The sequence below is a fragment of the Lolium rigidum genome, chromosome 2, assembly GCF_022539505.1.
Source record: "Lolium rigidum isolate FL_2022 chromosome 2, APGP_CSIRO_Lrig_0.1, whole genome shotgun sequence".
NCBI lineage: Eukaryota > Viridiplantae > Streptophyta > Magnoliopsida > Poales > Poaceae > Lolium > Lolium rigidum.
Genome location: NC_061509.1, coordinates 17,382,626 through 17,397,391, shown reverse-complemented (window position 1 = coordinate 17,397,391; position 14,766 = coordinate 17,382,626). Strand labels below are relative to the sequence as shown.

Below are 14,766 nucleotides of genomic sequence, written 5' to 3'. Positions count from 1 at the left end.
AAGCAGGTAAGAGGCGCACGCATCTCCGGTTGGCGACGATTGCAGCGGCGGCGGCGAGTACATCTGGGCTGCTTCATCTACTTCCTGGTGCAGCGCATCTTCACCTCCTACGGCGATGACTGTAAGGCATCCCTTATCCCGGTACCGCGGTAATGTTTAGATCTAGGTTAGGAGCTAAGTTGTCAGATCTTGTCTTGGGTTTGGTCTTGTAGTAGGGGGTAGTCCGGATTGTGCTGAGCTATCATGATCTTGCTAGGGTTCGACATTTCCGGTTGCTTGTTTGTCCCAAATGTGCTCACCTACCATGATCTTGCAAGGGTTTGTGTGCTATTCACAGTTGCAATGAACTGCTTGTCTGATTTAGGATGATTGTTGGAATGGTTTGTGCTATTCACATGTCTTTGCTTCCAAGTAGATTCACGTTATATGTACTACGATGTGTGTAGGACTCCTTCTGTGATGACTTTAGCCAATCGCTTGTCTGCGTTGGGGACTCTCAGATCCCTTCGCAAGTTCCCGATTCACAGCCCGCCTATGACTCCAAGGTGGCGGTCACCACTCTGCCGTCCATCAATGGGCATGTGGCTGACCTGGTGGCTCAGGTAGCGGCAGAGGTCGCGGCTAGGTTGGCAAACACAAAGAAGAACAAGAACCGCAGGGAAGCGGACAAGGCCTTGAAGGCCAGACAGAAAGGGACTGCCACCATGAAATGGCTTCCATTCATGTCCAACTTCGTCTTGGAGAAGATGTGCGGCTTGATCAAGACTACAGTGAGAACTGACAAAGGATTCAAGGAAGTCCATCTGACTGCTGTGGCGAAGAGCCTGTTTGAACACTGTGGCGTCTCCGCGTGCTCCACTCAGGTGTACAACCACCTAAGGAAATGGAGGCAGAGGTGGCTCACCATTAGCAAGCTCCGCGATCTAAGCGGGGCTCAGTGGTGCGAGGATACCAAATGTATCATCCTTGAGGGTGAGCACTACTACGGGCACGTTGCGGTGAGCATGCTTAGTCCACCTCACTAACTCTTTTGACCAGCCACTACCATAACTAACATCATTGTCCCTTCGTATCGTAGGATCATCCAAAGGACGCGGAGTTCCTGAATGTGCCCATTGCCAACTACGATGAGATGCATACCAGCTTCTCTTTCGGCCTCGCCACCGGCAAGTACGCCATGGGATCCAGTGAGCCCCTGGGCTCGGCTGCAGTAAATCCTTCACCTGAGGATGCTGAAACCTAGGAGTCCGACACGATCAACCTCGATGGGCCAGCTGAGAAGGCTGGCGACGCGCCTGAGAAGGTGACTGCTGGCAAGAGGAAGAGAGGCGCCTTCACCGATGACGAGCTGGTGGCCTTCACCAACATGATTGTTGCTGTGAAGGTGATATGGGTACGGAGGCCTATGTGGAGCCCGATTCAGGACTCCACCAGCTTAATTATATTAGTTTATGTAATTGTCATATATGGACAAATTAGGGATTTTTAATAAATCGAGTCAGTCTTGGTTTGGGCCTATCCAACCAAGTTAGGGAGGCCCATAGTGGGGCGCCCAGCCCAATAGGGGCTGGCCGGCCACCTCTCTCTCATATAAGGAGGTGGGGCGGCTAGGGTTTAGGTAGATCAAGTTTAGTCTAAAAGTTAGGTTATACCTAGTTACGTGTGATCACGTGTATCATCCCTCCGGAGGTACGGCGCTGCCGTTTATCTATTATTATCCGCTGCGAAGGTTCTTGTGTTCATCAAGGATTGTCTAGCTCTTGGTTTGAGGCGGTCGTTCATCGATCCGTTGCTTGCCGGATTCGTTCCCTCTTCTCCAGGCTGCGTTCATCGCATTGTTGGGAGGATTCTCTACCCCAGGTTCTCGCTGTGAAAGATCGGGCATCAATCAAGGTGGATCGGCTTGGATCCACCGTATCATGTGGTATCAGCTTTCTGGGTTGCTCACGGCGAGGTTTTGTTGATCGATCTCTTTGATCGGTTTGCTGCGGAGAAGATTGGTTCTTAGATCGGAGGAGTTTGGCTCTCGGTCGAAGGAGGTTGGTTGGAGGAAGTTTGGAGTTGTTTGGGGCAGTTTGGAGGTCATCCATGGCTGTTTCAGAGGTCAAAATCGCGAAAAATCGCGACCAGCATCGGGAAGAAGACGAAAATTCGCGACCAGGAAAAATCCGGTCAGAAATCCGGTCAACCGGGCCAGTGACCGGGCAGCCTGGCGTAAAATCCGGTCCAACCGGGCCAGTGACCGGGCAGCCTGGCGTAAAATCCGGTCCAACCGGGCCAGTGACCGGGCAGCCTGGCGTAAAATCCGGTCCAACCGGGCCAGTGACCGGGCAGCCTGGCGTAAAATCCGGTCCAACCGGGCCAGTGACCGGACAGCCTGGCGTAAAATCCGGTCAACCGGGCTGCAGACCGGGAAGTTCGCAAAATTTCATCCGGTTTGGTTCCGGTACGATGCATCCGGTTGGCGGCCGGTCAACCGGGCCACAGACCGGACAGGCCGGTCCACAGGCCGGTCCAACCGGGCCCTGGGCCGGGAAGCCTGCTGCTATGTCTGTTTCTTCGGCGACGAAAACCAGTGTTGCTGCGGTCTTTTCTCCGACGCTTTCGGCTATTGATGCTGTTGATGTTGGTGAGTTTCCGGGCGATGTTCTGGGCATGAAGTGTACTCTTAAGAAGAAGTCTAGTTATGTGTTCAATGACTATCTGGATTGCTTGAAGGGAGAGCAGCGTCCACCGTCCAGTCTTCGTTGGTATCTACACCGTCTTGCGACAGTTCAGGAGTATGAAGATTGGGAAAGGAACATGGAATTGGGTTTTGCTCGATGTCGCACATACAAGAGGAAGTTCAACAGTTCTTATGCATTTTACCTTGCTATACGGCGTGTGGACGAGGCATTAGAACGTTGTTGGGAAGATGCGATGGACAGAGGAGAGTTTGCTGAAACTTGGGAAGATCACAAAACTTTTCTTCGTAGTGGTTTCGTGGTACCATACATGGAGGAGAGTGTACAGCCATCCCGAGTTGTACATGCAATAGAGAAAGTGGACAAGTGCATAGTTCCTATTAAGGAGATTGTTCCACTACCAACAGTCACTAAGGTCAAGGTGAAATCTTCAGAGGAGAGGAAACCTGGCTCTGATACCAAGAGCGCTGCTGTGACTGTTGAGGAGGATGTACCATTGAGCGGGATGAATATGCAACTCAAGAAGGTACAGGGTGATGCTTGCAAGACAGTTGACAAGGTTCAGCGGTGGAGTTTGTTTCAGACTCAGTGCATTGTAAAGGGCAAAGCTTGCAAGTTGATGATTGATGGTGGTAGCTGTACTAATGGCATTAGCAAGGCGATGGTGGCAGCATTGGGGTTGTCTACATGGCGTCTTCCCGAACCTAAACATCTTGAGTGGTTGAATAGTTGTGGTATGCTCGAAGATTACTCACAAGGTGCGTGTGCCATTTACGAGTTGATGATTATGTTGATGAGATCGATTGCGATGTGTTGCCATTGGAGGTGTGTGGATTGCTACTTGGGCGTCCTTGGCAGTATGATCGCAATGTGACACATGCTGGGCGAGCAAATACATATTCTTTTATGCATGGTGGCAAACAGCGGACTTTAAAGCCTATGGGTGATGATCATATCAAGTCCGATGTGGAGTTAGTGGTGCGTAAAGAGAAGTTGCACAAGCCTAAAGTGCAGCATAAGGTGCATGATGTTCCGAGCATTGATGTTGGTGATGTTTCAGCCAAGCCTGTAGATGACAAGCCAGTTCTTGTTGGTGACAAGCCGGATGAAGCTACACTAGTTGTTGATGTGGATGTTGCAGCATGTGCTACGGTTCCGGCTTGTGTTGATGTCGGTACACGGACCGATGATGGGTGCGCCGATGGTGTTTCAGTGCATATGGCGCAGATGCGCGTGGGAGGAGTGGGAGGCGAGCAGGTTAGAGAAGCCATTGCTGATGGTGTTTCAGCCCGGTGCCAGGGCCGGCCGACCGGCTCCAGGACCGGCCGGGCCGGTCAACCGGCGCCTAGACCGGCTGTGGACGAGCGCGTCAGTGGAGACAGTGGGCAGCAGCACTACCGTGCTAGGAGTACTGCAGTCCAGTTTTCCGCGACACCGCGGATGCATCGAGGCAAGGATGGACATGTGAGACATCTATGTGGCCCAGGAATTACACATCTTGTGCAGGGTCATGTGCAGCGACACAAGGGTCCATCAAAACCTCGCAAGAAGAAGGAGTTGGCGCCAAAGTACAAGCTCATATGGAGACGAAAGGAGGTGCCAAGTGCTGTATCAAGTCAAGCAGGCCGCGAGGGAGGATGTGGTGTGGAAGGCAAGCAAGACTTGAAGACGGCGAGGACGTGTCATGTTCATATCACGTCACCTTTTCCAGAAGACCCTCACGCGTTGGGGACAACGCTTCTTGAAGGGGGGGAGGATGATATGGGTACGGAGGCCTATGTGGAGCCCCGATTCAGGACTCCACCAGCTTAATTATATTAGTTTATGTAATTGTCATATATGGACAAATTAGGGATTTTTAATAAATCGAGTCAGTCTTGGTTTGGGCCTGTCCAACCAAGTTAGGGAGGCCCATAGTGGGGCGCCCAGCCCAATAGGGGCTGGCCGGCCACCTCTCTCTCATATAAGGAGGTGGGGCGGCTAGGGTTTAGGTAGATCAAGTTTAGTCTAAAAGTTAGGTTATACCTAGTTACGTGTGATCACGTGTATCATCCCTCCGGGGTACGGCGCTGCCGTTTATCTATTATTATCCGCTGCGAAGGTTCTTGTGTTCATCAAGGATTGTCTAGCTCTTGGTTTGAGGCGGTCGTTCATCGATCCGTTGCTTGCTGGATTCGTTCCCTCTTCTCCAGGCTGCGTTCATCGCGTTGTTGGGAGGATTCTCTACCCCAGGTTCTCGCTGTGAAAGATCGGACATCAATCAAGGTGGATCGGCTTGGATCCACCGTATCAGAAGGACGTCGCACAGGCCATCAGGGACAACAAGCCCACAGACATGCACCCTGACCTTTACAATGCGGTCATGGACATGCTTGGCTTCGCCGAGGATGATCTCATGGCCGCCCTGAACCACCTCGTCGACCACGAGGCCCATGGTTCCAGCTTTGTGGGCATGATCGAGCCACACCGCGTCCTCTGGCTAAGGAACTACCTTGCCAAGTACCACTGCAAGGTGTAGTGATGCCCTTGAGGGGATGGTTTAGGGGATGCATGCATGGAGGTGATGAACTTGATGATGATGATGTTGATGATGTACATTTTGGCAGTAGCTAGGATTGAAAACATTTGATGGCCCCCTTTTGTAACTATGATGAGGTGGTATATACTAACCCCTCAGGTGATGGTGAACTTGCGGTGTTAGGATGACACCCACTTTTGTTGTGGTGGTAGGATGACACCATGGTAGTGTAAGATGAACTTGTGATCCAGTTTTGGAATGATCATGCATGCCCCTGTTAGTTTATCATTTGCTGTCAACACTTGTGTGGTTCTATTGCTCTGTTATGAATTGCTTCATGATTATGATCGATTACCTGTTCTTCTTATGACGTGCTAGTGGTATGTGGTGTTCCGCAGACGGGTCCGAGGAATCTAGAGCTCATGGAGGGTCTGTCAAGACCAGGTCAATGTCTACTCCAACAACATCTACCGACGGTATGAAACATTGGAGGAGGCACATCAAGAGTACCTCACCTTCCTGAAAGAGGAGTTCCTCGAAGATCAGGCCATCGATGAGGCAGTGCCATTAGCACAGCTACCGCCGAAGGAAGTACATGCTCTGCAAGGAGCACCGCCGATGGTACGTTCCAGTCGGGTCAAAGATTACATTAACGCCTTCCTCATCGTGGTGATCGTGAGGATCTTGTTCTTCTGAGTGGTGTCTGATCGTATGTAACATGCTATGGTATGATAATCTCACCCTATTTAAATTGTGGTAAGGATATGAAACTGTGATTTGAGCAACCAAACAGTTGATTCTTTTCCTGCGTGCAACTTGGGCTGGAAACGGGCAACCAAATGATGGGGGCTGGATTCCTTCTCCGACGCAGAAAAGGCCGCTCAGGATACTAAACGACATGCGTTTCATAACCCATGATCCGTTCGCAACATGTAGGGAGATCCATCTCGCTGACGCAGTGGTGCAAGAAATCAATGCAGGCTACCAAACTCGCCCATGATGCATCCTGGCTGTTGTCCTGTACAAGTATGAGTGAGTGAGCGAGGTCAGTAACTTCAGTCTGATGCAATGGGCAGAATAGCAGCCACTATTTCTTCACTCACTGCATCATCGATCAGAGAGATACGTAAGCTATCATCATTGATTCATTCCATGGATCGATGATCCCTGCACACATTCAATTCCTCGTATGTATCATTCTCTTCTGGCTCATGCAGTCCTGTCCGGATGCCTGCATGCACAAATCTGCTACCACATGTCCACATAATGTCCTGCTCGATGCATTGCATAGCCATATATACGAGATTACACTATAACTCCCCTGGTTAGCTTTGTTTTGTAGTGATGGGCAACTGATGAAGATCATGCGTGCCTTTTTTGCAACTCGATCATCAACACAAACCGCAAAGCTTCAGTTAGCCTTTTCCCTTTATTACTAGACGATCAATCGAGTTACCAATGATAAAGATTAATAGTTCTACTCTTCCCATTTTGTAGCTCATCATCACGCCAAGCTTATAAAGTTTTCTAGCTAACTAGTTTTTTTTTTTGCCACTTGCACCCCTTGTCCGCACACAATGCAAATTATTATTGCAGAGCACATACGGATTAATTTACAATCAAAGTCGAGGTGTGGGCCTTGCTAATTGCACGGACATACGTAAATAAGTTAGAATAGGCATAACGAATCATCTATCTAGCTATTTATTTTAAAGTAATGGAGGTATATAACAAGAAAAGGTTAAAGCTAAAGAAAGACTAAATTACCATCCTCTACCGCATATATATTATTCTCAGGCAACAGCCTTTTAACCATATTGAAGGAAAGTTTACTAGACCTATCTTATCTAAAAAGTTCATCCCAGATTTTATGATATTTAACACCGACCTCGATTTTGGAAGGGCGACCCAACGCGCCAAGCCTATATGGCGGGCAACGTGAAAGTCGTGCTACAAAATACTATAAAATGTTTGTACAAGTTTTATCAAAGACGTGAAAATATAATTTCTCACTAATTTTATAGAGGTATTTTTGCAAATATATAACGAATGCTTACGTGAAACTAGGGCTGGCGTGAATAGAAAGTTAGAGCTATGGAGGCAGACTTTGGAGTTAAAGGGGCTTAGATTTAGCATTACCAAGACTGAGTACATGCGATATGACTTTAGTGGTATTGGTGGTGAAGATGGAGTTGTCAGATTAGAAGGAAAGATAATGTCCAAGATGGACACCTTGTGATACTTGGGATCAATGTTGCAAAGCAATGGTGATATCGACAAGGATGATTGCCACATTATCAAGACAGGGTGGATAAAGTGGCGGCAAACATCTAGTATCCTATGTGATAAGAAGGTCCCACAAAAGTTAAAAGGTAAGTTCTACAGGACGATGGTCAGACCGACGATACTTTATGGGGCAGAATGTTGGCCCACTAAAAGACAACACATCCAACAAATGAGTGCCGCGGAGATACATATGGTACAATGAATGTGCGGGCATACAAGAAAGGAACGGATTAGGAACGAAGTAATTCACGATAGGCTAGGGGTGACACCAATCGATGAGAAGCTAGTCCAACACCGACTAAGGTGGTTTGGGCATATCCAACGGATGCCTCCATTAGCTCCCATTAATATTGGAATTCTAAAGAGTATGGAGGAGACTATAAAGGGTAAAGGACGACCAATGTTGACATGGGCGGAGGCGGTAAAAGTAGACTTGAGAGATTGGAATGTACCTAAAGTCTTGGCTCTTGATAGGAATGCATGAAGATTAGCAATCCATGTGCCGGAATCTTAGTTACTTATTATTTTTCTTTCCCCTTGTTTTGGTTTCTTTCTTCTTTGTTTTGGTTTATTTTTCTAGGTATCATATCTAGCCTACCCCAACTTTCTTAGGAAAAGGTTTTGATGTTGTTGTTGTATAATGTATGCTTACAACTACTCACTATTTTTTTTATTTGGATTTAAAATGAATTTGTGAAAAATGTAATACTTGTACATTTTCATAATTCTTGAACTCCAAATCCAAAGCTAATGTTTTATATTAAAATTAAGTTCATTATAAACTAAAATAAGTAATTAAATAATAATTTTTGACCTACTATGTACAAATATTTATAAGTATTTTCGTTCAGGGGATAGTGAAAGGACCTAGATGTCACCTAGAATGGGGGTGGGTTGATTAGTCGCTTAAAATAATTACGGATTTGTCTTAATTAAGTACATTATAAATAAAAAACAGTTAATTTAAAACATTAATCATTATCCTTCTTAGGAGAGAAAAAATAAGGTGTTGCTTAGTACCGTTTGTTTAATCTCGATGATGTTTATCAGAGCATGTTGTTGAAACGATCAAAACTAAGTACCCATGATCCTCCAACATATTTGCTTACAACCCACAATAGGATCATATTTCTGGCACAACATTCATAAATTCAAGAACTACTTCAACTTGGAGCACATTTCCATATGTGTGATGGTCGAACAATCTTGTTTTGATATGACCATCTATCAAGGGAGAGGCCCCTTAAAGACAAATACTCTCGACTGTTCTATATCTACTCGACACTGAACATCTCACCGGTCCAAACTCATTGTGGTGATGGCTTGCTTATCTTTTTTTTTTAGAGATTTGGGTCGGAAGAACTTGAACATTGGAAATGTTTATCATGACATATTGATGAGTTTGAACCCAGTAATGAATAAGACAAATAGTCATGTGTATTGGACCCCTCGGGTCAATTCTCCACACACTCGAGGTATAATAAGCTCAGCCATTGAGGGATGGTGCTTATGCCAAAGACATCATGATAGCTTCAATCCCTCTCAAGATTAAGACCTCACTTGGCAATTGGGTAGGGGGCGCTTGCCATCCAACGATCATATTGAAAAAGCAAGGGCCCTTAAGATGGGAACTTTACCATATGTGGTCAAGCAAAGAAACTGAATATATGTGGTCAACCAAAGAAACTAAACATATTTTGTTAAACACCGTGCATTACCCCCTCCCCCCCCCCACACCCCCCCCCCCAATTCATGTGGAGAGTAGTCAGAACTATGTTGGGTGTTTCTTTGAAACCCTCTGATTTCGCGAAGATTTTCTCCATGCTCAGCGGGGTTTTAGGAAAAATTTAGCCATTTCCTGTGGATCCTCTTCGTTGTGCGTTGGACGCTTTGGCTTATACGTAACAAGTTTGTGATTGCATCTAAATTTTGTCTACAACACTGTGTGTTTTTAAAAAAAATTATGTTATAGCAATTGAGTCCTCATCTAAAGCCCAAGGCTCCGGTGCTGAGATGACCGTACCTCTTAAAGGCCTCTGCGCCCCCTCCTCCTCCTCTCCCCCTCCCATCACCCCTCATGGAGCCCCTCTACAACAGTACTCCCTCCGTTATTTAATTAACCAGATACAAATTATATGTCATTTAAAAATATATTTTATTAGAAAGTTCATTGAAATGTGCATTCGACGATACAGTTTTGAATAACATGCAACTCATATTTGGCTTCCCTAATTATTAGTCAAAGTTTGCCTCAAAAAACAAAGTGATCTTGTATTTAAGAATGAAGGGAGTAGTTGTTTTGCCCTGCTTCGCGGCTCTTGATTTGTATTGAACTTCATGATAGTTTTTCACTTTTAGACCTCAACGAGTTTGGTCCGTAAACTTAAACAGACATCTCAGTAAAATATTTGTTACCGTTTCGGTCGTCGATGCACTGTTAATTTATTGTCGAGCACTTGGTGCCTTTTGTCATAAGAAAGGGGCTATGAGAAGGCATATGATTTCGTCACAAATACTACAACACACATCATTGATTATGCCTCACAATATTCTCTTGAAACAAAGCCAGGAAGACCCCCTATGTCATTAGAGAAATATACAAAGCCAAAAACCTGAAGAAACACACAAAAGGAATTATTGCCACATGCATAAGAGAAATAAACTCAAACCAAACATTAGCCATTCTAATATCCAGCTGTCAAAGGTCCGCACTCCGTTGCATAATCAACGTGATTTTTCTAACGCATCCCCTAGCTACCATTTAAGAACCAAACCTTAGCGGCTCCCCTGATTGGTGCTTAGATTTCTCGTTATATTTTACTTATTTCATACAGATATGACACTTCTTTCAAATATGTCTGTATTTAAATACTTCAGAAACATTTCTTAGAAATGCATTTCCGGTTGCATAGATCCCACACATACTTGTCTTATTTGAGTTGTTTTCAAACAAATTACAGCAATTCTCGTTTCATATAGTATAAAAGAATACAAAATGTCATTACGGTTTCAATCAAGTATCAACGACATGCCATGAAACAAGCCAATTTGTAATTTTCTTTATTTTTTTGTCTATTTGTACTACCGTTGATGATTATTAATAGATTGATGGATTTTTCGCAAAAAGTATCAACAACATGGTCTGAGTGCCAATTTGTACTTTTCTATACTTTTTGGTCTAGATCGATGGATTTTTCGCAAAAAATATCAACGACATGCCATGAAACAAGCCATGTATAACAAGATGCCCAGCACGAATCATAACGGTAGATTCTTAGAAATGCATTTCCAGTTGCATAGTTTTTCACGTGCAAATCACGTCTTGCACCCTGCTGCGTGCTCCAGTCTCGTTGTTTTCCAAGCCAAGAGGCTTCCGATTCTTGCCAGCGTTTGCGCGCACGAACTCCACGAACTCGTCCAGGTTCCGATCAGAGCTGCCGCCGGGGGTGACCGCCGCGCGCGCCGCGTCGCTCCACCGCCGTGCCGCCTCTCGCGCGGAAGCTGCGATCCCTTCATCATCCATGACGGCGTGCACGCAGCTCTCGATCTCGTCCCGCAGGAATATCCCCGCCGCATCGCGGCGCGCGCGCACGCCGGCGCCCCACGCGCCCTCGATGAGCCGGGCGTTGATCGGCTGGTCGGTCCAAATCGGCAGCGCCATCATCGGCACGCCGAAGCCGAGCGCCTCCAGCGTGGAGTTCCACCCGCAGTGCGTGACGAAGCAGCCCACGGCGCGGTGCACCAGGACGTCCAGCTGCGGGCACCAGCGCACGATGAGCGCGGCGCCCGACGTCGTCGCCGTGTCCAGGAGGTGGCGCGGGAGCTGCGCCTCCTCGGTGGCCCTCACCACCCACAGGAAGGGCTTGCCGGCCGCGAGGAGGCCGCGCGCGAGCTCCTCTGTCTGGGCGGCGCCGAGAGACGCCAAGCTACCGAAGGAGACGTAGGCGACGGAGCCCGGGGGCTTGGTGTCCAGCCACTTGATGCAGGTGTCCTCCGCCGGGTCGAGCAGGTTGGCGCCGTAGGTGAAGCGGTCAGCATCGCCGGATTCCGCGGTGGGCAGCGGCACGCATGGCCCAATGGCTCGGGCCTTGAAGTGGGGTGACAGTCCAACCAAGACCTGGGAAAAGATAAGTAGTAAACGAGTGTTTTATATAAAAAAAGGAAGGTACAGTATTAGAAATTTTTCAAATTTCCCTCATAAAAAGGGAAAGTTTTCCAATTTCCCTCATAAAAATGGAAGGTTTTCAAACCTTTTTTTGGCGAGGAAGAAGTTGCCACTCGAGTAAATTATTAAAAGAAAGTCTCTCATGCATGATGCATTTTTTAACTTACCTCAGCCTCCAACTCTTCAAACGAGTTGAAGAGCACCCAGTCATCCTCGTCCTTGCCGGCGAACTGGGTGAGCGCCGGCACAGTGAGCGACGCGTATGGCCCGTCATCGAACAGGAACGTTGGGAACTCCCACCTCTCCATCTCCGGCAGCCCCGCGAGCGCCACGCTCTTCTCACCCCCGGCCGCCGGCACGGGGAGCTTCCCCTCATTCACGTAGTGGTACACCGCGCTCACCGCGCAGGACTGGGTGGAGAACGGGATGGCGGGCAGGTCCATCGCACGCGCTGTCCGCGCCGCCCAGCGCAAGAACGAGTCGTACACCACGCAGGTGAAGGGGCGCCCGGACAACGCACGCGCCTTGATGAGCTCGGCCAGGGAGGCCGAGCCGGCGACCTCCAGCTTGTGCAAGTACTCCTCCGGGCTCGCCGCCGACGAGAACCCGCCATCATCGTGCCCGTCGGAGATGGCCTCGACCTGCACTTGGCCAGCGTCGATTCTGGTTGTTCGAGCGATGAAGTGGGTTGTGACTAGGGTGGCGGCTACGCCCTTGAGCACCAGCTTCTTGGCGAACTGCACCATAGGGTTTATGTGGCCTTGGCCGGGCATGGGCACGACAAGGACATGAGGCATGGCTGACCTAGCTAGCTGCTTTCAACAAGGTACAAGGAGATCTAAATAAGGCTTATAGTAAGAAATTGCCAAATGCTATTACATATATGAAGGATTTGTGATTTGAGCCGAATATATAAGATGTGATGCAAAACGTGCGCCTTGTAAACCAAGAAAATTCTGGAGTTATCCATACAGTACCAATTAATTGCGTTTGTGCGCTACTCTACCTACAACAGCCTGCATTCGCATTCGGATATAGATTGATTCATTTAGAGGTTAACAAAAATAACGGTGGACCGTAGTAATGGCCGCGCGTCATTTTAAAGGAAATATTTTGTGTGCACAACGGCCTGCTTCCTGGATGATTATCAACGTGCGAAAAATGCATGTGTCACCAGGAAAACGTGAAAAAAATCTTCTTAGGTTTACAAACAGCGTATATGAATTCGCATTGATACTTGCCAATTTAGCCAGCTGACAGACGAGTGACAACTAGACCCACAAAGCATTTGCTTTCAAAGGACAGACCATTTAGCTAGGGTGCAAGGCTACTTCGAGTTTCTAACCGTTTTCGTATACCTCCAGTTTATCGGTTTACTGAGTGTTTTAAGTTCAAAACTCGGCAAACAAAAATGAAAAAAATACTAAGCAAAGAGACCACACTCGGAAAAGACCAAAGAAAACACTCCGGCGAAAAGTCGAACTCCGCGAAGAGCTTTAAAAACACATGGCAAACACACTATTCGGCAAAAAAAAACATAAAATACACTTAGCAAAGACTAAAAACATTGGCAAAAGGAAGTGACCAAAAATATTGTCCTCTCATGTTATTTTTTTAGGAGTAACATGCTCGCTTTTACTAATCAAAGGCTAGAAACATTGACAAAATTACAGGATCATATGGTTCTAACAGCTAAAGGTGGTGCCCTTGGCCTAATGAGAGCGCATATTCTTTTCTATAACGGGAATATATCAATATTGTGAAGATACCAATTACACCGAGCATATGCAATACCGCAATACCCTAATGACAGTACGGATGCACACATCAAAAAAGAGAAGAAATTGAAAAATGTCCCACTATAGTGTTCCGGTCCTTGACCTGAAGTCCAAGTTCTCCAAAGCGACAGCTCCAGGAAATTACTAGTGCACAAGCGTCATTGTTGTCGATCATAGATCATAGGTTTTCACCCTACAGAAAGTCCCCACTCTCAAAACAATGCCTTCAACAAGGCTATTGTCATGCACAACCAATTAAAACGTGACATTGAATATTTACTCTCAAAGGTTAGACTTTGAACTTCTCATGTGCCATCGTCCCCACTAGCATGCCGCTACTGTGAATCCCGAAACACCAAGCAAGTTCCTCATCGCCACAGAGACTCAAACCACCATTACTAGTCTGCACATCTCAGCTTCCATGCCATTATCCGCCCCTGAATTCACCATGGAACAAAAAATATATGTCCTATGATGGCAACATATAGCAGAGCTTCACGCCGCTCTCTCCTGAAACCAAACAGTCAGAAAAAATATGGGTGCTCACGACCGAATCACATCTGATCCAGCAATCTCCAGGCATGCGGCGCCAAAGGAAGTTTGTCGGCGGGGCCTTCCCGAACTCGAAACTCCGGCTAGATGACGGAGGACACGCATCAAGTAGAACACCGTCTTGGTGCGAGAAAGAACCCTAGGATCACCTCCATTATGCAAAAAAAGGGTTTTGCTATATCTCAGTCAACTGAGATTTTCTTAAGTCCAAGTCACTTAAAAATGTGTTTGAGTTGCACTTTTCTGTTAAAAAAGTGCAATTGCACTTTTCTGTCAGAAATGTGCAACTGGACCGAGTTACACTTTTCTTTGAGCTGCAGTTGCACTTTTCTGAGCTGACTGAGATTTAAGAAAATCTCAGTCAACTGACACATAGACACACCAAAAAAACCAGCCGGCCCCCACGACGCATATCAAAACAACGGAGGAGAAAACTAAGAGAACCTCCAGCTGTCTCCCAGACGAGGCCCCCGGCACCCCTTTTTTTCATCTGAAAGGCGTTATTCGGCCCAGCCGCGCCCCCGGTTCCTCATTTTTCCCGAAAAAGGCCATTAATCCATCCGGAGAGCCCAGGCTATCCCCGGCCTCCCGAGGCGTCCTCGGGAACTCCGGACGAGAGAAAAGCGGAGACGAGCCCGCTCTATCGGCGAGAGAACACGCGAACCCCACCACTTTCTCGTTGCAAATCCCCCTCCCCTCTCGTAGCTCTCTCGCCGTCGGCACCTGTTGCCTGCCAAAACCCACCGGCGAGCAGTGGTTAAGCAACACGAAGAGCCGGGAGGC

General features: G+C 47.3%; 1 protein-coding gene across 1 annotated transcript; it reads right to left on the bottom strand.

The window, feature by feature from the left end:
• Positions 1-10,792: 10,792 nt before the first annotated feature.
• LOC124689269 (indole-3-acetate beta-glucosyltransferase-like) lies at positions 10,793-12,450 on the bottom strand. The gene is made up of 2 exons (XM_047222825.1): positions 11,821-12,450; positions 10,793-11,605 (listed from the first exon to the last, which is right to left on the bottom strand). Exons 1-2 carry the CDS (start codon positions 12,448-12,450, stop codon positions 10,793-10,795), a joined length of 1,443 nt encoding a protein of 480 aa, XP_047078781.1.
• Between the last annotated feature and the right edge of the window lie 2,316 nt (positions 12,451-14,766).

Excerpts from the sequence above, each read along its gene's own strand:
- LOC124689269 (XM_047222825.1), bottom strand. The coding sequence starts at position 12,450 with ATGCCTCATGTCCTTGTCGTGCCCATGCCCGGCCAAGGCCACATAAAC. Across the intron at positions 11,606-11,820 it reads TTGAAGAGTTGGAGGCTGAG|GTCTTGGTTGGACTGTCACC; the intron begins GTAAGTTAAAAA and ends ATCTTTTCCCAG.